Source organism: Lepidochelys olivacea (assembly GCF_965140295.1).
Source record: "Lepidochelys olivacea isolate rLepOli2 genome assembly, chromosome: 5".
Lineage (NCBI taxonomy): Eukaryota > Metazoa > Chordata > Testudines > Cheloniidae > Lepidochelys > Lepidochelys olivacea.
The window spans coordinates 89828746-89852685 of NC_140415.1; the positions used below are offsets into that span (position 1 = coordinate 89828746).

The following is a 23940-nucleotide window of genomic DNA, read 5'->3' on the forward strand; positions in this document are numbered from 1 at the left end:
CATGATTGTAGATTGTCAGCTCTGTGGGGCAGGGTCCAACTTTTTGTTCTGTGTTGGACAGCACCTAATACAATTGGATTCTGGTCCATGGCAGATCTCCTGAACAGTACTACAGAACAAATAAATAACAATAATATGTGCTGCACCCTCTGTGTTTATATACCATGCATAGGGGAACAGTTGAGATTTGAATTTAATTTTCACTTTAAAGTTAATATTTAATATCCTTGTTCCATTTTAAATAGTTATTTTAATAAAGTTGGCTCATTAATCAAACTCTATTAAACTTGAGTGGGGGAGTTCTATAAATAATCCTGAAATATTACTCTGGTTTTTATAGCTAGAATTTAGCTAATTACATCAAATGTGTAGTACATTACTACATATAGCATTTTAATTAAAGTTTAAAGTTTCATTAAAGCTCATTAGAGCTTTTTCCATTATTGATTTAACACTATTCTGTAATGTTATAGTGGTAGCTAAATGACTTCATAATCTTCACATTGATAGCTACAGTTTTAACCCAAGGGTGTTTTTTTTTTCTTTCTGCATTATTAAAACTGCAATAATACAAATTCTCTCACAAAAATATAATTTATTGTATTTATTTTTTTCAGTTTTAAAAATATGTCCATCACCATGTCTTGGACATACATAAGAACAATATAAAATTTAATATTACAAACTTTAATTAAATACAGTTGACTCACCACAATGAAATAGGAATGTAAAAATACCTCTTTCAGTCCCCCAGGCTAAAGTCTGAATGTACTCATGAGCTGACTTGACAAATGGATAGACATGCTGGAATTGAAAGGTGTTTGTAAGCTTTTTAAAGCCTGTGTCCTAAAAGCATGAAGCTTAGTGATGACATCTCTTTACCTCCGCTTGGTTTCTAGGCTGCTGTTGTTGTGGTATTCAACTTTGCCATGGTTCTGCTAATTTTTCCTGCTATTCTAAGCATGGACCTTTACCGTCGGGAGGACAGGAGATTGGATATATTCTGCTGCTTTACAAGGTGAGGCTGTCTGGGAGGGTTACTTTGTATCAAACAATCTCCTTGTGATGAACACTTAGGGCTCTGACAGCAGCCCTTCTGTGTGAATAGTTCCCATTGCAGTGAGCAGGAGTTCTGCATGCTTCAGGACTGCAGGATCAAGCCCATAGTAGCATGTTGTCAGCATGGTTTTATTGCTAACAGGTGAAGCATGTTTGCTATCTTGGTTGTCTGCCTGAGTAGATGTAAAACAATAAACAGTGCTCTCTCTGTACCATATAAACTGTACCACACACACTCATTTTACTCTTTGGAGCATAACTTTCCAGAAGTTTGTAGCGGACCCATGCTTTGAGAATATCCACAAGTGTTTAGTTCACTGTTTTTATGATTTTTGCAGGGTCCCAAAGAAGGGGGCGGGAGGAAGAAGAGTTAATTCCACTTCGGGTGTTTCGGGGACAGGCCAAAATGTGAGGGCCCCCATCACTTGTACTTAAAGTTATCGTCAGCTCTATATAATTATTACTGTTATACATGGAAACCTTTCAACATTACAGAAAAAAAATCTTCCAAAAGTTTAGAATTGGGAAATGACTTAAGGGTCCCGCTCTTTGTAGGGCTGGGAGAGGTGCTAAGAGGACCATGCCAGAGCAGCACAGATTTGGACAGAATTAGGCCTGGTCTACACATAAAACTTAGGGTGACATAGCTATGGCGCTCATGGGTGTGCCAAATCCATATCCCTGAGCACCACAGCTGAGCTGACCTAAAACCCTGCGGTAGGCTTGGCAGGGTCAACGGAAGCATTCTTCCTAGCATCAGCCTAGCTTCTGTCACTCAGGGAGGTGGAGTGAATCCCTTCTATTGCTGCAGTGAGGGTTAACACTATGAGATGACAGAGGCACAGCAGCAGCACCATAGTTATGCTGCTGTAACTCTCATAGTGTAAACAAGGCCTCAGTGATGGGGCTGCAGCACCAGCTCCACCATCCAGGAAATGGTTCAGCATGAACTCCGTCCCCCTTCCTACCCCCCGCATGCACTGAGCCAGCTTTGTGGCAAATGCTTATGAAGCAGAACCCATGGCAAGGCTAGAGTCACTGTCAGGGGCACTGGAACTTGGGGGGTTCTTGCAGTACATCAGCACCCCTGGCTTGAAGTAATAATAGCAACTGAATGCATGACCTCCATCATTTTCAAGGTATACAGTTTTGTTCAATGGCTTTCAGTGCCCCTGGTCACTGGGGGAGCTAATCTGAAGCACTGACTACAGTTCCCCACCCGTTGCAGTTGGTTTGTGCACCGAGGAGAAGGCACCTTGCATCCTCTCCCCTTTGCACACCCTAAGGACCAGACACAATTTAACCTTTTTATAAAAGGGAGAACATGCCATGTCATCTCTAGCTTTGTTTTCAAGGTACAGGGAGTGGTTTAAGCAAGGGACTGTGAACCCAGAGCTTAGGTTCTATTCCTGGCTTTGCCATAGATTCAGTATGTAATGTTGGGGAAGTTTTCACTAACTTTGGGTCCTCCATTTTTGAGTTTGATTTTCAGAGATTGCAAGCATCCACAGTTGCTATTTACTACCCCATCTGAGTGGCACAAAACATAGATCAGAATCTGGGCCTATGCAATTTTGCTTTGTTTTGGCAGGCAGCATTCTGAAAATCTTTTTTGTAGCATTTATGTAACTTCAATTAAAAGTTTCTGATACTGTTGTTCTATTATCAATGCTTCATACTATGTTTATTTTCTCTCCACACTTAAAGAAAAAAAAGTTTGTTTTTGATTATGTGAGGTCCATCTTTGTCCTTGTAAACTAGATAGCTGCCAAGTGTTGTATAGGATACTCTAAAACTGAGTGCTTGAAGAGAATACTTCTGTAATTCTGTCTTATGTTGCCCTTCCGTCCTAGAAGTTAATCTTCACTTATGCTTACTTCATTTTTTTAAAACATGCAGTCAGCATATGGCAAGTATTTTCAAACTGTCCCCAATGACAAGGCCCAAATGTTTAACAGCTGATTGATTTGAAATTATAACCTTGAATAGTTCTAAAAAGAGAACTCAGTTCATTGTGTATTTACATTCTACTCTTCTGAATAGTTTAATCTTTACTATGGTTACAGCAGATGCAAACCCAAATCCATGTCGGTATATGCAAATTGTGGAACTACATGCCTAGCTACCTGATTTGCATGTGTAATTAACTGGCTTGTGTGAACAAATGCTAGTTTCTTCACACAAACGTTGGTATCTTGTTTTTGTTTTATGCAGGCACAAGAGATACACATGTATTTATGTAGGCACCTTCTTTTCACCCATGTTTAGCAAAATGTTTCCTTAAAAGTGCAAAACAAAACCTTCATAAAAATTATATATAACTAAAGTGTAAAAAACTATTAGTTGTACATGGATAAAGACTACCCTGTCTAGTCTGATTAAAATGAAAATGTATATGAGTGTAAATGGATGTTTGTCTCTTCTCTTTCAGTCCATGTACTAGCAGAGTGATTCAGATTGAGCCTCAAGCATATGCAGATAATGATAACACTCGCTACAGCCCTCCACCACCCTACAGCAGTCACAGTTTTGCACATGAAACTCAGATTACAATGCAGTCTACAGTGCAGCTGCGCACAGAATATGACCCTCATACCCAGGTGTACTACACCACAGCAGAGCCTCGCTCAGAAGTATCTGTGCAGCCGGTCACAGTGACACAGGATAACCTCAGCTGCCAGAGCCCAGAAAGCACAAGCTCAACAAGGGATTTGCTTTCTCAGTTTTCAGACTCGAACATGCATTGTCTTGAGCCACCCTGTACTAAATGGACACTCTCATCTTTTGCCGAAAAGCATTACGCTCCATTCCTGCTAAAACCAAAAGCCAAGGTAACCTGCAAAATGCACATCCATGTCACAAAAATACATATTCCTCCCTTGCCAAGAGGAAAGGACTTTTGTACTTTGGAGCAATATGAGTTACCTCATTAGAGCTTGGTAAATTACACTGCCAACAGGCAGAGATTCCTTTTAGAATATTTATTCTTAAATGAACTCTAAAATCTTAGCACTAATTTCAGACTTGAAGACTTTCAGTTTACTAATGTGTCGAGTGACAGTATTTTTATTACAGAGATTTTGAGTAAAGGGAGACGCTGACATCTGTAATATAAGTTTGTAAACAGTGAAAATAAGTTAAAAGTAGATTTCTAACTTTTGTTCCCTTTAAAATGTATAGAGCATGGTCCAACTCCCATTGACTATAGTAGGAATTAGAAGGGGTGCATCATGTGTAGGGGTTAAAAGCATGATACTAAAAAAGTAAATTTCAAAATAATTCCTCTAATGTGCCCTAAGCAGCATGTTTTCTTTAGAAACGTAGGACTTACTGCATTTCCATTTTCTATTGCAGGTTGTGGTTATTTTCCTTTTCCTGGGTTTACTTGGTGTCAGTCTTTATGGTACTACCCGGGTGAGAGATGGACTGGATCTCACAGACATTGTACCACGGGAAACCCGAGAATATGACTTTATTGCTGCACAATTCAAGTACTTCTCCTTCTACAACATGTATATAGTGACACAGAAAGCAGACTACCCCAACATCCAGCACTTACTTTATGACCTTCACAAAAGTTTCAGCAATGTGACATACGTTTTGATGGAGGAAAATAAGCAGCTTCCCAAAATGTGGTTGCACTACTTTCGAGACTGGTTGCAAGGTAAGAAAATTGCTGAATGGCTAATAGAGGGGTTTGATATCTTTTTGTGCCTGTGTCTTTAACACAGACCTAATTTCAAGTACATGAGCCATCCTGTTGGCTTCAGTTGGGACTATTCACATGCTTAAAGTTAAGCATGTTACTTAAGTGCTTTGTTGGATCAGGGGCCAAGCGCGTAGTATTATTATAGTAATTCATTCTGAAACCGTTTATTCTTTAGTACTGAAAACAAACAGTAACATTTCAGAAAATTGAACATTTCTTAGTTTTGGGTCATCAAATTCTGCCTAGAAATGCATCTCTCCCTCTCCCATCTTTATGTTGGAAAAACTTTTAGGAAGTATTAGTCAATTGAAAAACTAAATTGTGCTAACCTATGGAGACAGTCTAAATTTTTCCATAACTGTTTACAGGCTCCTAAGGTAGCCAGTAATTCCTAGGAAACACGTGCGTAAAAGTGCCAATATTTTTGTTGGGGTTTTTTTTTTTTTACTTCTGTGGATATGTTGGGCAGCATGATGAATATGTTGGGTGGCCTGCAGTACAAAAATGATCAAGCTCCCTGTTGTATTTAATATATAGGGAGGCTGAGAGGAGCTTTAGTTTTGTTTTGTTTTTTAAGTTTGGGATTCCTTCATCAGTCTTCTGTGACATTCATTTATTGAAAGTTTTGCTTGGAATACTTTGCTCAGAAGCGCATTTAGTTGCAGGAGAAGAAACGGCAATAGTTTTTAACCTGCTTTTCCAAATACACTTATTATATGCTGGTATTCAACTGAGATTTGTTTCTGCTACGGTTTTTTTACATAAAGCAATTTGTAGGAAACAACAGAAAGAAATACAGGCAGTTGTGGGGTGTCCCCTTTTTTGCATGTTTCGCAATGATACAGACATGCAGATAATTTCCTGTACACAGAATAAAGAGATGTGGCATGAGTAGTTAGCTTGAGGGGAGGGTGTTTATTGTAGAAATTATTTCTGTGTCTTCAAGTTTGTGCTGATGCTCAGCGTGCAGTGCTAGTGGTAAGTTTGGAATGAGGGCAAGATTGCTGCTGGCAGTGTTGTGTGGTAAACGCTAGGTCTGAAGAACAGCTGTGTGTAATTCGAAAGTTTGTCTCTTTCACCAAGAGGAGTTGGTCCAATAAAAGATATTACCTAACCCAGCTTGTTTTTCAGTGACACAGTAAGGTAATCAGTCATCATACCCATTACAGGTACCTGATTCTTTCAGAGACAAATCTGTCTCTCCACATTTATTTACACCAGAACACCACACACTCCATATCCCAGTGCTTAAAGATTCCACTATATGCTTATTGTGAATCTGACATCTATATGACAAATGAATCTTACGGTAATCACAGCTGCATCCCACAGGGACTCAGAGTTTATCGAAGACTGCACACCAGCACCAATAACTGCTCTGGTTCCATGTTCAGGAGTGGTTTCGTTTTGCTCCATTTTTTCACTCTGCTGCTGGGAGGATAATACTGAGCAAGGGATTTGGCCCAAGCCACACCTCCTTTCTGCAAAGCCACTACCTCTACAGCTCACCCCAAAACTGAGCAAGCCCTGCATACCACATTATCCATCCTTCCCTTGCGCCCTTGAAATCATATGGAAGCTCTATATAGGCGGTGGATGTATGTGTAACTCACACACTTTTGAGATAATAAATGTAACTTGCATGACACATTTAACCAAAAAACAAAACAAAAAAACACTAGGGTAGAATAAGCAGGTTCCCCAAACCTGTGATTTGGCAAAAACCTCAACCCTGATGAACTTTTGTTCTTTTTGGGTCATAAATGTGACTATCATTTGACATTTAGAAGGAAGAACTGTACAACTAATATAAAACAACTATATTGTGTAGATTAAAATAGAAGGAGAAAAACATTAAGGAGTGTAGGCAAAGGAGAGGAGATGTTTTAAGATTATGGAGTGTTGATGAAGGAGAGGGATCAAAGACCTATACTAGAGAAAGTTCTCACACTTGTAGTAATGCAATTATGTGAAGGAGCAGATAGTAATAATAATAATACCTAATTCTTATATTGTGCTAGCTAAATCCAAGACTAAGTGAGTGGAATGGAAAGGAAGTAAAAAGAGAGCAAAGGCCAGTGAAGCTGGCTGGAACAGGTCTGTTCAGCTTTTTAAAAACAAGGAGGAGGGACAGTTTTAAACTGGATCCTGGAATGAATGGAGAGCTGGTGGAACTGTATGAGAATGAAGTGATTGGATGTTAGAGAACATGATAGGATGATCTTTCTAATGGCAAACTAAGGTCATTTCAGGTGCTTGAACTACAGCGATAATTCCCATAGACTTGACTAGGAAGTCAATGCACAGATTGCAGGCTGAATATGGCCCTCAGGCACTTAAATTTTTGCATGGTGGATGTGGTAGGTAACAATAGTATGTGAACAGCAGCATTTTTTATCAAAGTATTATTCTTGGCGCTAGCCATACAAGACTCCCACTGATTTATTTTCAGTGGAGTTATATGGCTTCCGTCTTCCACAAAATCTTCTAAAATGTTGTCTTGCTCCTTGATTTTCAATAATGCAAGCATTTTCTCTTTTACCTGAAAATATCAAGGAAAGAATTAACGTTTTAATAATTTCATTTAGAACTGGAAATGTGAACTTTGTGTATATAAGTAACTGGATGTAAATGAGGTAATTTATATTCCCTGATTGACTTATAATTACACTTGTTTTCCAAAGGGTAATCATACCCTGTGCTTCACAGTGCCTGCTATTTGCATGGGTCAGGAAGGAATTCATTCCCTCATCCCCAACATCTCATGTACAGTATGGCAAAATTGGCCAGATGCACTTTGGAGGGAGGGGGTTCACCTTCCTCGTGTGAAACATCAAGCATAGGTCACTGCTTCATGTGACAAATTTTATGTTCCTGCATATGCCATTTTAAAAAATTCCTTCATTTGTATAGCTTTGCCAAAGAAAGGCACCACTATGTTGCTTTATCTTTCCATTCCAAAAGATTTTGCTGATCACAATTATTTTTAAAACATACTTGTTTTTTGGTTGTACTTGTAATGTGTAGCTTAAATGTTGGTGTGACCTGCCCATACTGAAGACATTTTCCTTTGAATTCAAAACTTTTATTTATTTAAAAGTGTCGTGGTATTTTTGGTGGTCTGTAAGTTGAAGCGATTTTGAAATCATTAAGAAGTTATACACACCTAAAGGGAATTTCTTAGATACTCTTTCTGACATCTCTAGATCTCAGCAATGTACCAGTTCAATAATAAGAAACTGGTGCTGGTACTCATGCCTATTCCAGTAACAGCATAAAGGGAATAAGCCATCTAAGTCATAAAATATTCAAAATGGATTTGGAGTTTGTGGCAAAGATCCTTTTTTTTTTCCTAAGTATAAAAGGAGGCAAAAAAGACTAGATTTTCACGCAAGTTAGTTATGTAAAATTTATGCACAGTTGTATACTGAATTTGCAAGCACAAGTTAAGTAATTTTGAATGCATTTGGCTAATTCTGATTATTTGTGTATCTAGTTGTCCCCTTTGTATGAAGTGTATATTAGTCTGAAAACTCTGGCCCCAAATATTGTCTGTTTAGTATAGCATCTTATGCTCACTTTACCAAGGAAAGTCATGTTTATCGTAACTTACGAGTCGTCTTTTCTTTGGTGGTCTCTCCTCCTCTCCCATGTTCTTCTTGAATAGCTCTCCTTTAACTCCCAATGTGCTCTTTTACATTATTATTCTGATAACACAACTGGTGCTTATAACTATTTCACAGAAGGTTTTAATGGAAAAACCTGTGTTCAGGAAGGAGAGATTTGTATTTTTCCACTTCCTAAGTTATGTCTTGCCCACTCCGAGTGCCCAACAAGCAGAGCTTTCATATTGCATGCTTTGGAGTCACTTAGATGATGTTAGAGTCTCTGGTGTTAAATATTCTGGGCAAGGGGCTGGAGTACTGTCTGAGCTGGGTTTAGAAGGTTTGCTTTATTATTTTGTTCTGAACCTGTTGGCTTTAGTGAGGGAAGGGGGGAGTATGATTATGGAGGTCTGCAAGGGAGGCAACTTTCCAGGGAGGGGTAAGCATTTGTAAAGGTGAATGAGCACTCAGGCCCTAAGGCTGTGTGTCATTTAGGTCATGTTTTCTCTTCCAACACTCTTATCTCTTTACAGCTGTAGCTAACCTATCAGTTCTGTAATGATGGTTTTGATTACAGCCTCTCAAGGCAGCTGTGAGGTGGGTCGGTGCTTTTCCTTCCCTTCCCAGGACATGCGGTTTGTCATCTGTTCTCAAAGAGCCTCCTTGCACTGGCCTGTGGCTTCCTGTTCTAAATCTGATCCAAATTTGTGCTGTGAGCTATTCCCCCACCCTACCCTGAAAGGGTGGCAAAGAGGAAAATAACAGTTGAGAGTGAATAGGTGTTGGCTGTGATCTTTACACATGCTGGCAGCAGATCCCACGACTTGTATTAGCTACACAAGTTGAACAGATGGAACAAATTGACAAAACCATGTTCACTCATGCTGTGCTCAAGAAGCAGCTGAGTTGTTGTTTGAAGTTGAAAGTTTGAGTGTGGTTTTATTTTCCCCCTTGCAGTGGAATTTCTGGTTCTATCATAGAACCTATTGCTTTAGCGCTCTGCAGTAGCACAAGACAGTTAATGAAAGAGCTAATGTGCTTGGCCAGCATCTCATGAAGGGGGGGGGAAAGGAGGGCAGGAGCAGTATGGGGAATGTTTCTTTTTAGATAACGGATTAAATTCCTCCCTGATTTAACTCCATGGTAGTCAATGGAGTTTCTGTTTTGGCCCCATTCAGCGTAGGGTGAGATTTCAGTAATGTGTGGGGGCAGGGGGTTGCAAAGCGTGGAGATACACATTTTTAAAAAATATTAGCATTGCACAACTGTAGTTTATTAATAAAGACCTCTGTGAATCCTCTTCTTTTGGTTTACAAACTGAGTTCTCGGACCTAACTCCTAGCCCTGTGAATGGGACAATGTTTAGCTATGCCACCAGGAGAAGGAATTGTGACTGGAAGTCATAATGCCTTCCCAGCTCCCCACTCACTCCTGGGGGTAGTGGGTTACTACAGCTCTTTTCTGAGTGCAGGTTACTTACCCACTCTCATGAGCTCAGCTCTGCTGGCCAGCTCCAAAAGCCAAGGCTCCTCCTTCTTGCCACCCCCTTCACGGAGGGATCGTAGCAGACTCTGTCTAGCTTGTACTCTGTGCATCTGCACTCCAGCCACAATATGGGGAGAGTCCTAACACAGCCACGCAGTGAGCATGAGGCTGGGGGTGGGTTTACGTCTCCTGCAGCTTCATTAGGGAGGCTACAGGCTGACCCAAAATAGGTATATATGTAAAAAGAGTAATTACTTTTGTTTCTCCCAACTGTAATTTGTTTAAAGAGTGGTTTCTTACTCTGCATGTTTAATCTTTCCACCCCTTTTCCAACTCACTGTAGGTCTTCAAGATGCATTTGACAGCGACTGGGAAACTGGGAAAATCACATACAACAGTTACAAAAATGGATCTGATGATGCTGTCCTGGCCTACAAACTTCTGGTGCAAACAGGCAACCGCGATAAACCCATCGACATCAGCCAGGTACTGTCCCATATGTCACTGTGACCATACCTGTTTATGTGGAAATGCACAAACTAGTGGGAGGTGTAGAAGAAATGGGGATTACTTAGTTGTTTTTTCTGGTATCTGTTGAGTTTAAAAAGCCGATCCTGCAGTTCTCACACACATGATTAGCATTGCTTGCTTCAGTTGGATTACTCATGGGAGTAATGCTGCAGGATTGAGGCTGCATTCTGTAATATTCAAAAGCAATCATCACAAATGTCTATCTTTATGAAATACTAGGTGGTGCATACTTAATATTTTTTGAGTCCAGTTCTGCTCTTAAATGCATGAGCTCAGTTCCCATTGAACACAATAGGAGTTGCATCCTTGTATATGAAGGCAGGCTTGAGCTTTACATGGCCTGATTCTTCTCCAATTTTACATCAGTTTGAACGCCATTGACTTTGGTGTAAATCAGGTGCAACTCCACTCAAGTATGTGAAGAACCAGTAATATAAGGTCATCCTCTGTCTATTTTGTTTTTTCACTGGTGAATAGAAATCTTAAAATATAGATACCCAACTACTCAATTTGCTCCCAACAATTTGAATGGAAAGGCACATTTTTAAGAGATATTTTTTAGGAGGGGTGGGTGAAAGGGTATTGGAGCCATCATATACTATAGTGAGGGCTGCCAGCCCTCCAGGATTGTCCTTGAGTCTCCAGGAATTAAAGAGTAATCTTTAATTAAAGATTATGTCATGTGATAAAACCTCCAAGAATACATCCAACCAAAATTGGCAACCCCAACTATACTACTCCTGCACTATCATGAGTTAAGGGCACATCGACATTTGAGCTGGGAAGTGTGATTCCCTGCTCTCATAGACATACCCACGCTAGCTGTACTCAAGCCAGCATGCTAAAAATAGAAGGTAGCATGGACAGGAGCCTGGGCTAGTCACCCAAGTATGTACCACTCTGACTCCCTGGGTACATACTTGGGCGGCTAGCCCAAGCTGCTGTCTGTACTACCTCGGATACACTACTATTTTTAGTGCACTAGCTTGAGCAGAGATAGCATGAGTATGTCTATGTGAGCTGGGAATTACAGCTCATTAAGCAACCTGAACAGAGAGCTCCTTTTTATATAGTACATAATAGCATACAGTTGTATTTGAAGATTTTTTATTATGATCCCATTTCGAAGACAAAGCCTGGTGTTTTTGATTGTTTATATTAAAATTATACTTTTAAAGGGCAGTTCAGAAAAAAATACAGTAGTAGCCTAGGTTCTCTTCTCTCAGAACTATAGCTGACTTTCTGTGTTTTCAGGCAGAAAATAGTCACTCTAATGATCTTCCCGGCAGCTCTGTTTATTGTCTTCCTTTTTTTGTTGGCATTAAAGGTGACAGATTTACGGAGTACATTGTTCAAAGTTACTATGGTGTATAAAACACAGTGCTTTACAGCAGCATGCTGTCAAGTTGAACAGGAGTTTGAGTTAGGAATTAAGCAAAAGAAGGGAGTTGAAGAGGAAACTTAAGTGAGATGCCCAAGTAGTTTTGTTCGGTAGTATGTACCAGGTACATCACGGAACAAATGTGATTGGACCATAGCTTCTGATATAATTTCCTGTGCCTGGGAGGGAGAAAAGTGTCGTGCACCCACAGGGGCTGTGAGCTGTACTGTGCAATTCCAAAGACAGCTTGAAGACATATCGTTGTTGCATATCCTGTGGATTAATTGAATCCAGATCTTTGGAATCCAGCTTTTTTTTTTTTTAAACTGCTGTCACTGTTGTTTTTCATTTCATTAAAAAGACCTGAAATTGGAGTCAGTCCAGAATTTAAAATAAACTAAACAAAACAAAAAAATCATAATGTTTTTCATCCAAGACATCCTCTGGCTGGATAGCGTTTGGCTACAAAACCCTGGAAGTACACCACTGCTGTTTACCCCACAAAAACATTTGCCAACAATGACCCAAGCTACACAGTGCACTCGTCTACTTTCTTGGCGCTTGGCATTTTCTGAATACATAGGTCATAGGAGGCAAGTGTTAGCAAAATTTATACAGATGTTGTTTTATTTTTATAGCTCTCCTCCATTTACTGGGTGGCATTTCCTTCAGTGTTAACAACAGAGGTTAACTGCACACAGACGTTTATAGGGACTCTTGCCAGATTTTTTTTTCCCCCTCCTTTAAATATGTTTCTCCAACTTGGTCATTTTTCCCCCTTGGCTGTAGACAGTCTCTTAGAATTCAGATTTAATTGGTTCAGTCTATTCTGGAACCATCTGCTGGTTTAATGTTTATAATAAATATTTTATGCTTTTCACAAAATAAAACAAAACACTTTTCTAAAGTTCAATACAGATATTTAGATATTTGCTCACTCTCAAACAATAGTCTGTTTAGTCACTTAATGTGAAGTCACACACACAAAAAATGATTCTGTATGTGTGTTGCATATTCCAGTTTTTTTGTTTAAAGCTTTGCAGCAAAAGCTCTGAAAGCAAAACTCCTTTCTGAAAGGCTTCTAATCTTTCCATTTTGCAGTTGACTAAACAGCGTCTGGTGGATGCAGATGGAATCATTAACCCAAATGCTTTCTACATCTACCTGACAGCCTGGGTTAGCAATGACCCCGTGGCCTACGCTGCCTCTCAAGCCAACATCCGGCCTCACCGTCCAGAATGGGTCCATGACAAAGCAGACTATATGCCAGAAACAAGGCTGAGAAGTAAGTAACATTTAATCTTAATGTCTTATAGTTTATATAAGTGCCTCACCCCTTCCTTAAAGGCCCAGTAACTCTCTAGTTACTTGACACTGTACAGGTCTCAGAAGCATAAACGGAACAATATATTGTGTTACTTTAAAATCTCGGGAGACAGATGCAGTTGTGTAATATAGTATAATGTGGTACCACTGCAGGACTTTGTCATGTTGAATAATTAGTTGTATAATAGTTTATATCTAAGCTCTAAAACTTGCATTAGACATTTCTTCTTAACACTGCTTGTTAATTTTGTATGCAAGGGAAACCTTCAGAGTGCATAACATTCTGCCTTTGCCATTCCAGAGTTTCATCATTGAAAATGATATCATGTTTATCCTAAATTTGTCACCCTAGTGTGGAAGAAATTTTTTGCAAGTTAGGTCATTCATCTAAACCACCCATACCTGTATTGCGCTAGAGCTGTTTGGGTAGGGGAGAAGTCAGTGTAAGAGAGTGTCATCCTTCCTTTCCACCTGCCCCCATTCACCTTTTTACATTATGAATGGTAATCCCAAATTGATTTTCTTAGCTTTTACACTGGATTTATTGGGTGGATTGCTAGTTGGTAACTGAGGGGTGGAAGGGGAAGGAGAGGATTGATTCTCTTGGAAATGTGATTGGATAACAAGCAAGTTGTGCTTCACTGTATCCAAACCCTAGAGCTTTGTGGCAGTCAGCCAAGTCTTGTCTTAATGAAAATTTATAGTTGAGATTATAATAGGGCAAATCATGTTTAGCAAGTCAACTGAATGACCCTGCAGGGTCTGGAACACACAGCGGCAGTAACTAAATGCTTGTTGTGGAAGGCTCTTTTTTTCTTTTGGTATTACAGTAGACTTAGCATTACATTCAAAAAGAAGCATGGAAAATTTAAGTTTGTCAGATCATTAAAGGATAAAATGTTATGTATTTCCTCAATAAGCCCCTACTGTTAGGGGTTTTTTACTTTTTTTTTTTTTTAATGGATAGTGGCTTTTAAAATAAACAGCTGAAGTATTACAAAATAAAAGGGCCTGATTCACCACTGCATAAATCTAGTTTAGAAGCAGTTTAATTCCACTGATTTTAGATAAATATATGTTGACTTCACAGGAGTTACACCAGCATAAAACTGGAGTAACACAGTTTTATTTGAAACTCATCTTCTTTCAAACAAAATATAGGGAGAAGTATTTGAGAAGGTTGCTCTTTTATTTATTTTATATTACATACAGTGTACTGTGGACAGACAATAAAGTGATATGTGCCACAGTAATTCTAATATAATATTAGATACCCATTTACATTAAATAATATCATCAAGCTGGTCTTGAGTATGATGTACAGTGTAATCATTGAATTACACTGCAAGGTGTGAAATATAGTCACCTGTTTTAAAGTTGCCACAGAAGTTCTGGAGTTTCAACAAAGTAATTAATTTGTGACTCATATTTAACACTTTTCCATAGAAAACAAAGTGCTTTAATCATATTTATTTCTCTGCATATTGTTTTTTCTTCCTTTACAATCCGTATTTAAAAATTATCATCTTTCTCCTAGTTCCAGCAGCTGAGCCCATTGAATATGCTCAGTTTCCTTTCTACCTCAATGGATTGCGTGAAACTGCTGACTTTGTGGAAGCTATTGAAAAAGTGAGAGCTATCTGTAACAACTACACCAGTCTTGGGGTCCCCAGCTACCCAAATGGATACCCATTTCTTTTTTGGGAACAGTACATTGGGCTTCGTCACTGGCTTCTCTTGTCTATTAGCGTGGTTCTGGCTTGCACATTTCTGGTGTGTGCCCTCTTTCTCCTGAACCCCTGGACGGCTGGGATCATTGTAAGTTTATTATAAGGGTCTTTGTTAAAGGCAAATTCCTTTCAGCCTAGCTCTTGCTGCAGTCAGAAAGGTTTTGTTTATGTCTGGGCCTCTGGTGGAGTATGTATATTGCATCATTCATGATATATTTATTCAACTTGAGGGGGTAGGGTTCATGGTAAAGGTATAACCCTTAATAACCTTAATCTTTTGACCACACTCTAGTAGCTTTAAAGTTTTTTTTATAAACATAACTAAACGTTTGTCCCTGCTCAGATACTCATGAACATGAGAAATGAAGCACGGAGGAAAATTGGAATTTTTAAGTAGCTATTAAAAAATTCTACGTTCCTCACACCCCCAAGTTTGTTTGTTTTTAAATCAAACAAAATTATTTTTCATGGCGGTTTCTTATTTCTACATCTTGCCCATAAACACTAAATTGCTGTACTAACTTCTGGATGTGAATCTTAGAAGGATAAGAAGGGTGTATGGCTAGGTGAACAGTTGTGCAATACACACTGAGAAAGGAGTGTATGTCTTTAAGGAGAAAGAGCAGTAAAATTATAAATGATACAGAATACTCCTTCATGAATTCCTTGCAATAAACATTCATGTTAAATTGAATGATGATGTTCCTGTGTTTAAATTCCATAAACTATTGTATAGCTTATAAAATGCCAGAAGTAGAAAAGCACAGAGCAGTCACTAGTTTTTGTACTGTACATTTGTGCAACAGGTATGTTAAAAGGTAAATGTTTAGTCTAGAATATTTTTCATAGCACTCAATCAAACAATTTATGTTATCATTCGTGATTCATTAGCTTATAAAATCATTTATTGTAGCACTTACATTTTTTCTTCGAAAAGGGGGTTTATTTTAAAGAGTCCGCCATCTCTTTTAAAAATGTGTATTTTTGGCTCCAGAAACTTTTACGTCTACTCCACAGATTTCCCCCCACCTCTCTCCATTTTTTTTACAAGATAGATGAAAGAAAATAAAAGCTTTCCCTTAGATTTAACTGTTTGCTTTGTCCAGGCCAATTCCCCCCAAGTTTCTTCAAAGCTAAGAGACACTCTGTAACCTGACACTCATCAGCTGATTATGGCATTCACTTTCTTCCGGACTTTAAACCTGCCCTTGAGTCATCTTCACTTACTCCATGAATTCTGCAGAAAGAACCCAAACCAGCTGTTTAAAAGATGCTTTTCTACTTTTAGGGCTCTTCCTTTAATTTTTGAGAATATTGTTGGGGAAATGGGTTAAAAAGCAGAAAAGTTATATTCTGATGGATGGGGATAGGGAGGAATAATAAATTATGTTTTAGATAGTATTGACAAGAGGTAACCAATAGAAAATTGATGGTTGCTGTGCCCACTGGATCCTGGGGGAATAATTTTAAACTGACTCATTTCAGGTAATTGCAATTGAATTCAATGAAATAAGGAAAAATAGCTTGCCTTTGGAAGGTGAGAGAAAGAGTGCTGTGAGGGTTGCATTTGCTAGTCCCACATTGTTTTGAAAGTCCTTTCCTTTGTTTATATAGAGCATAAGAAGTTACTAACAGCTGTTTGAAATCATTTAGGTGGTGGTGCTGGCTCTGATGACCGTGGAGCTGTTTGGCATGATGGGTCTAATTGGAATAAAGCTGAGTGCAGTGCCTGTGGTCATCCTGATTGCTTCTGTTGGCATAGGAGTGGAATTCACTGTTCATGTTGCTTTGGTATGTAAAATTAGGCAGCATTTTGAAAGTATTTTGAAAATCTCTCCAAGATTTTTTAAAAAGGGAGCCTGAAGTTAGGCTCCTAAATCCATAGTTAGGTATCCAAATGTGTGATCTGATTTTCAAAAGACAACCAAGCTCAAACACCGCACAAGAGTTAGTGTGCCAGTTAGATTGTTGCCTGATAGACCATAATTGATTTGAAAGAATAGTTACCATCTGTTAAGTCAGTGATGCATGAAACAAGATTGGATTCAACAATGCACTTTTAAGTGCTTTTAAATATGATTTTACGGGTCTCCAGTTAATATGCAGTAGGTATTTCTATGATCCGTATCAATACGTGTACTAAGCAGAACTGTTAAGGTCTATTAAGACCTTCACACTCTAAGGTCTGGTCTACACTAGGGGCGGGGATCGATCTAAGATACGCAACTTCAGCTATGTGAATAACGTAGCTGAAGTCGACGTACTTAGATCTACTCACCGCGGTGTCTTCACTGTGGTGAGTTGACAGCTGACATTCCCCCGTTGACTCCGCCTGCACCTCTCGCTCCAGTGGACGCAATAAATCAACCCCCATTGGTTCGATCGCTGCCCATCGATCCAGCTGGTAATGTAGACAAGCATTCCGATACTACCACTGTCTTGGTCCTTTCTTTTGTCTCTAAGTGCTGCAGAGGACCTTATAACAGTACATAACTATGCACTCCCTGTTGTGTCTAGATGCTGCCTATTATGGCAAATTTAATACTTTGGGGGAGATTTTCGTAGGCACAAATGGCAATTAGGCACCATTCCCATAAATATTCAATGGTAGTTGGGTGCTTGCCTTTGAAAATCTCCCATTAGGTGCCTTTCTTTCAGAACATATTAGTTGTTAGTAATGGTCCCAGTCCTGCAGTCCATAGGTAAGCAGAACTCCCATTGATTGACTGAAGAGTAGTGCAGAAGAAACACAGAGAGAGAGAGAGAGCGAGAGAGAGAATGTATAAACACAGTTGGAAACATTTTCAAATTGGGTTCCTAAATTTAGGCACATAAATTAGTGGCCTGATGTTCTGAAGTGCTAAGCAACTGCACCTCCTGTTTAAGCCAGTGAGAGCTGGCATCACGGAAATTCAGGCCATTTATTTAGGTGTCAAAATATGGAATAAAGTGCCTAATTTTGGGTGTTGAAGTTTGAAAATTTTGGTTTGTTATGGAAATGTTGATATTTCTATTGTTAGAGTTGCATGTAGACTTCCATCGTAAGCCTTATTTTCTACACACACACCCCTAACTTTTGATTAAACAACTTGTTTGCAAATTGAAATGCTGAAAATAGCATATGAGATTTTTTTTCTTAGAATTTGGAAAATACGGGATTTCAAAAGTTTACATGCTACTTAATCCAAAATTACATGTGATTTAAATGAATTCCCAGTGTCTGATGATCTCCCCCCGCTTCAACACGTTCTCAACAGTGGTTGGTTTTCACAACTCCCAATGTTACATACAGAGAAGGCTCTTCATACACTCAGCATGGGGTCATTCCCGTACATTTTTCAGGAGAAGATTATTTAAGAATCACTATCCATATGGAGTGAAACAATACTATAGAGAATAGAAAGGGATCAGCCTGGACAGGCCAGTTTAATTATTGTAGGAAGGGTTATAACTATACATTAATATTTTTGTTTTTTCAAAAGTACCATCAGAATCCAGTAGGCTCAAAGAATGAGGGGGGAAGAGAAGTAGACTGGAGAGAATGGAGGTGGGGATTAGATGTGGTCCACAACTACAGAAGAGAACCTTGAGTTGAGGAGATGCAAACTGCTGAGAGGATTGCTGGGGGAGTGAGAAGGCAGCAGGGACTAGAGGGGAATTTTGAGGATTAGAAACTCAGAAGCATGGTAGGGGTGCAGCAGGCTGAGGTGCACAATGGCAGTGAACTGTGAGGTACCCTCAGTTTTAAGTGGCGGGGGGTGGAGTGAGTAGATTTAAGAGGGCCTTATGGATGAGGGGTAATATAAGGAGAAAGTGACAGGCAGCTGGAAGCATATTTAGGCTTGTTGATATAAAGCAGCCTGCTAAGGCTTGTGGTAGGATAGTGAGTGTTTCAGTGATGGTGCATGTTATAGGGAAACAAATGACAAATTTTAAATAAATAAATAAACAAACAAAAATGGAACACAAAAATATAAAATGCTTGGCTGTCAGTTCTAAGTGGAGAGAGAAACCAAACTAATTTATGTCACATTTTTATCTAAATAAAATCACATGTGGGTAAAGTTTCAGTCCCCAGCAAACTTAAAACCTCTTTTTTCCCCACACTGACATTGGAAATAAAACCCTTCAAAAATGTGTTTTACAATGAAAGCACCTAATAGATGTTAAACTATAGCAGCACTGCTGGCCAATGCATTCATAGAACTAACCGAATATAAATAACCCCATCAGTGTTGTATAAACAAAATATGCAATGCTTATAGTGTTGATACAGGATTTAATTGTACTTGTTTAAGACAAATTCACAATCCACTTGTGGCTCAATTTTTCTCTGCCAATTGTGAGCTGTGACCTCATTTTTTTTTAAATTCCTCCAAATAAATTCTGCATCAACACTGCACTCATTGTATTATGTATCCTTTAAATACACACCTATCCATGTGCAGTGCATATATTTTGTTACTATGTTATGGGTCTGATCCCACAGCCCTGACTCATGTGAGTTATCCAGTACACATCAGCTCATATCCTGTGCTGTATATGGAAATCCATTTGTTATCCATAGCTGAGCATGTATATATAAAATGTACTAATCCTGGATACCTTAGTTTTCCATGGTTCACTGTTATTCTTATAAATCTTGAGTACTGAAGTATGTTATATGCTGTGAGTTGCTTACTCAGAAGTCATGCGGAGGAGGATAGATTCTCTATAAATTACATCGGTGCTCACATCACTATAGTGATGAGTGGCAGGATAAAACCCTGAAACAGATGTATAGTTGTTTGGTTTTGAAGTAGTAAAAATTGTAAATATATTTGCATAGGGTGGAATATAACTAAAAAGAATAAGAGGAGCATAGTCCTGTAGTGCTTGTTTATATGAGAAGATCCACTGAATACTTTGGGTCAAATCCTGCTCATCTCATTCAGTTAGGGGCTGATTGTGCATACAGATCTGCTAGCATGGGGTCCTGTGCCCACATGGAGAGATCCACTGACATCAGTGGAGAATTCTGCTTTAAAAGTGTCAGAAAGATACAGGATGCTGAAGTCAGTGTTACTATGCATGTGAGTAAAGGTTGCAGGATCACGTCCAAGTCCACAACAAATAATAGTTCAAGTCATGTGGTCCCTGCTACCACAGAATTCCCATGATATCAATGGGAGTTTTGCCCAGGTAAGAACTGCAAGAGTAGTCTTATAATTTTTACAGGAGAAGTTCTTTCAAAATTAAACAAATCCTTTGTGGGTGGAAACAAGCAAACAGAGCAACCAATCCTTATGAGGTGGGGCGGGGGTTGTTTCAGAAAATTATTGCTGTGGCCCTGACCCTGCAATCAATCCTCACTCCACTCCCATGACTTCAGTAGCAGCTGTATACAATGACTGCAGAATCAGACCTTGTCTTGAACTCTAGGCAGCCACAAAGATATTTTAATAAACTGTAAATTGGAGTAATTAGCTGGGGCAAGGGGAGGAAACCTGCATGCTTTGGGACAGGCTGAGAGTTTTGAAAGACTGTGTACAAAGAAACGATGACATGGAATTTATTTTTTTATAGGCATTTTTAACCGCCATAGGAGACAAGAACCGCAGGGCTGTCCTTGCATTGGAGCACATGTTTGCACCAGTATTGGATGGAGCCGTATCTACGCTGCTTGGAGTGTTAATGCTTGCAGGGTCCGAGTTTGATTTTATTGTCAGGTAAAGCATCTCTTGACTTTTTTTATTTTATTTTTTTTAACGTGTTGATATTCGATGTTTGGTCATTTCAGTGTATCTGCTGTTTTACTACTGTGCATGCTTACATGATGGTCCTGCTTTACTTTTGCTTTATTAACTTGTTACATGCTAGTTGCAGTAATACTTCCTTTGCTGACATTGGATTAAGTTCCAGGAAAAATTAGACTCCAGGCCTAAAATGAAACAAAAGGGGTCCTCTCTTGCCTCTTTGCTCAGTTCTGAAATAAGTTAGCTCCAAATACCTAATATTGTCCAATGGTTAGCGGGATTTGACCTTTAACCCAGACTTTTCATATGTACAGCATTTTGTGTGGAAGGAATAGGAAGAACTATAAACATCCTGAAACTGACACTCTCTTTCCCTCCCTCTCCCCTGTTATCCCTGTATGAAGTTTGCAGCACGTTTTAACTGACAAAAAAATTGAAGCCCTGTTTGGGATGTAGGAAACCATAAGCGTGAACACAGAAGTTTGTATTAAAATTTGTAAAGCAAAGCCTGAAGACCTGTTTACAGCTAAAGGGAGGCTGTTTCTTGTGGATTTAATTAAGAATGTGAATTTGTCAAGTATGAGAGGAGAGCAATTTTTTCTGTTGAAGGGAATTTGAGAAGTGCAATGAAATGGATCCTATTCTACTCCAAACAACCTGTGGAGCTCTGCAAACTGGCTAATCTTAGAAGTAACACTGGTTCTTTGTGGCAGACTATTGCCCCCCAAAAAAAAAAAGCAGGACTGGGGTAGTGCTGGACCAAACATTCATGGTCTGATAGATGACTGGACTGTTCAGACTGAAGTGAGCTAGATAAATAGATGTAAACTAAATCAGGTCATGTAACAAAAAAAATGTCAAGGCTATGACTGAGAGACTAACTATTAAGTTTTAGCTGTGTGTGCGTGTATGTAAGAGAGAGAGAGAGAGATTTGGAGACGGCAAGGAAAGGAAGGTTATTTCCTTGCCTAACAAGAATTGCATGGATCATAGCTTCATGGTCTTCATAACTACACACTATGTACCCTTAAGTGCAACTTCCACCAAGTCTTCTGTGTGTCTCAGTTTTTGTTGGTGGTGAGGGAATGAGGCAGAACTATTCAGTTAGGGCCTGCTCCTATAACATGCTGAGCACTTCACAGGATTGGGTTTTTCCTGCAGATTGAATGAAATTTACAGTAGCATCTTTGTTGTAATACTCTACATATTGAACACATAAGCAGATAGTGTGCACATTTTCATGACATAGTAAATGGCAGCATGTAGTCTTGTTTGATTCCAAATTGGGATTTGATATTTGCTTAACAAATAAAAGGAGCCTTTCACATTTTAAACTTTTGTTGTTTAACTTTGTCTTTGCCCATCAGTTTCTTTTTTTCTAGCACAATCTGGCTTCAGTTCCCCTTGTTTTTCTCTAAGACAGATGTAAAATAAATGAGCAAATCTGAAGTACTATTACAGTGAGTGAAGAAGACTCCAAACTTCCGGAAAGGGATAGTTTAGCCCATCAATGTGTTTAGGAAGATTAAGTAAATTAACAGACATTGTATATGCTAAGTGGCCAGACTTGTAATCAGCCTGTTTATTCTAGTGTTAGATGGATGAGATGCAAATGTGTTTTAATGCCTGTTGTTGATACATGTCCCAGCATGAAGTTCTGGTAGTTTATATTAGTGAAGGAGATTGGTTCCTTGATTTTGGTAATGCAGATCAAAAATTCCAAAATGTTTACAACAGCAGGATAGTTGTAGTTTTACAGGAATCTAATATATTTGATCAGATGTGGAAACATAGGCAATAAAGTTTGTCGCCTGCTAAACAATGTTATCAGCAGTGGCGCTATTATTAGGAAACTTGCCCCTACTTTTCCTCCTGCACCCTGACCATCCAAAAATTTGTCCAAGACTGAGCCCTTGAAATCATTAGTTGCAACGCAGCCTTGAGTTTAGTCTGAACTCCAGCTGTGCCGAATACCAACTAGTAAGGCTTCCCTTTTACTGACAGGTTTACCTTGGTATTCATGAAGGATCCCAGACCTTAGCCCTCAATGGTGGGAAAGGACAACCACTTGTGCACTTTCCTCGTCCTCCATAGTACTTCAGCCTTTATGTTTGAATTGGCTGACGCAAAACAAGAGTATTCAGAGATGCTAAATTGTTCAACAAAAGATTAGCCTGCAATGCAGCTCTGCCATTGTGGAGTGCTCTTACTCAGTACAATGCTGAAGCTTACTACAGAATGGGCAGCATTTTCTTGGCAGAAAGCTGGTTCCTGTGTTCTAAAAAGGTTGCAATTTGAGCTATTTGGTAAAACTGGAACTCACAGAATTCTAGGCGGAAAGTTGTGATTAATGAACGGCGAGGGAAAGCCTTACCTGATACACTAGAGATTTAATTAGAGATTCCACTGTTAGATGCAGAAGCATTTCACAGTGGATTAGCTGCTGGGAGAAGTGGGCTTCTTTTCCTTCTTGGCTAAATTGTTTAAATTCTACACCCTTCACTTCATTTGTTTGCTTCTGCTGGGTTTTCGCTAATGGGGGCCCCTTTTCATTGTATTTGTGCTTTCAGTCCATTCAGCCATTCAGTTCACATTCCATATTTTTGTGTTTGTGTAACACATTTATAAATAACATTACATGCCACAAGATTTTGGTAAATTAACAAACTGATTTTTTTTCTTTCCTTTATCAACTAACACTTGGGTTCTGGAATGTAGCTTCTCTAATTCAAAAGGTACTAAATAAATACATTTATTAATTAAAAGTCATGATTTTGTACAATATTTTTAACGTTTCTGAGACTTGTATTAGCATATTTTTTTTTAAAAGTTACATTATTTTGGGGAGTAGTATGCAATCTTCTGTATGTCTAATGGTATTCATGGCCCTTTTCTCCCTGTTTTAAACAATATTTCAGGTATTTCTTTGCTGTTTTGGCAATTTTAACTATTCTGGGAGTTCTAAATGGATTGGTGCTGCTTCCAGTTCTTCTTTCATTCTTTGGACCATATCCTGAGGTCAGTAGTTACATTTATGAGCAGAAGAAATGAATGTGTCCTTTTTTTCTTTCTTCCCTAGAAACCTATTATTCTCTTTGTAATTCTGATTTTTATTTAAGTTTCTTGCTCTTTTTTTTGTTTTATTTAAAAAAATATATTAAATATGGTTTCTTTTCTTAATTTGATATTCTTGATTAGTAATCAGAAGGTGTCTTGTATAATAACCAGTGGGTTGGAAGTTGTCTCTTTGATTTAGATACAAATGCATGATTTAATTAGCTTTATTTTTAAGCAGAATTTCATGTATTAACTATGCCCTAGGAGCAGGGATTTCCTCAACTTCTTCATTCTACAGGCCATTTTGTGAAAGAGCTCCTTT

General features: G+C 38.8%; 1 protein-coding gene across 2 annotated transcripts in view; it reads left to right on the plus strand.

Moving 5' to 3' along the window:
- Positions 1-23940, plus strand: part of PTCH1 (patched 1) — a gene marked incomplete at its 5' end in the record, with an annotated part of 82814 nt that overhangs the window by 53285 nt on the left and 5589 nt on the right. For both annotated transcript variants that reach the window (XM_084629080.1, XM_084629079.1), the window contains 9 exons: positions 900-1018; positions 3491-3890; positions 4414-4723; positions 10202-10344; positions 12872-13055; positions 14634-14914; positions 16480-16617; positions 20392-20534; positions 23480-23579. In XM_084629080.1, the coding sequence (XP_084485206.1) occupies positions 900-1018; positions 3491-3890; positions 4414-4723; positions 10202-10344; positions 12872-13055; positions 14634-14914; positions 16480-16617; positions 20392-20534; positions 23480-23579 (1818 nt within the window). The remainder of the gene's footprint in view (positions 1-899; positions 1019-3490; positions 3891-4413; positions 4724-10201; positions 10345-12871; positions 13056-14633; positions 14915-16479; positions 16618-20391; positions 20535-23479; positions 23580-23940) is intronic.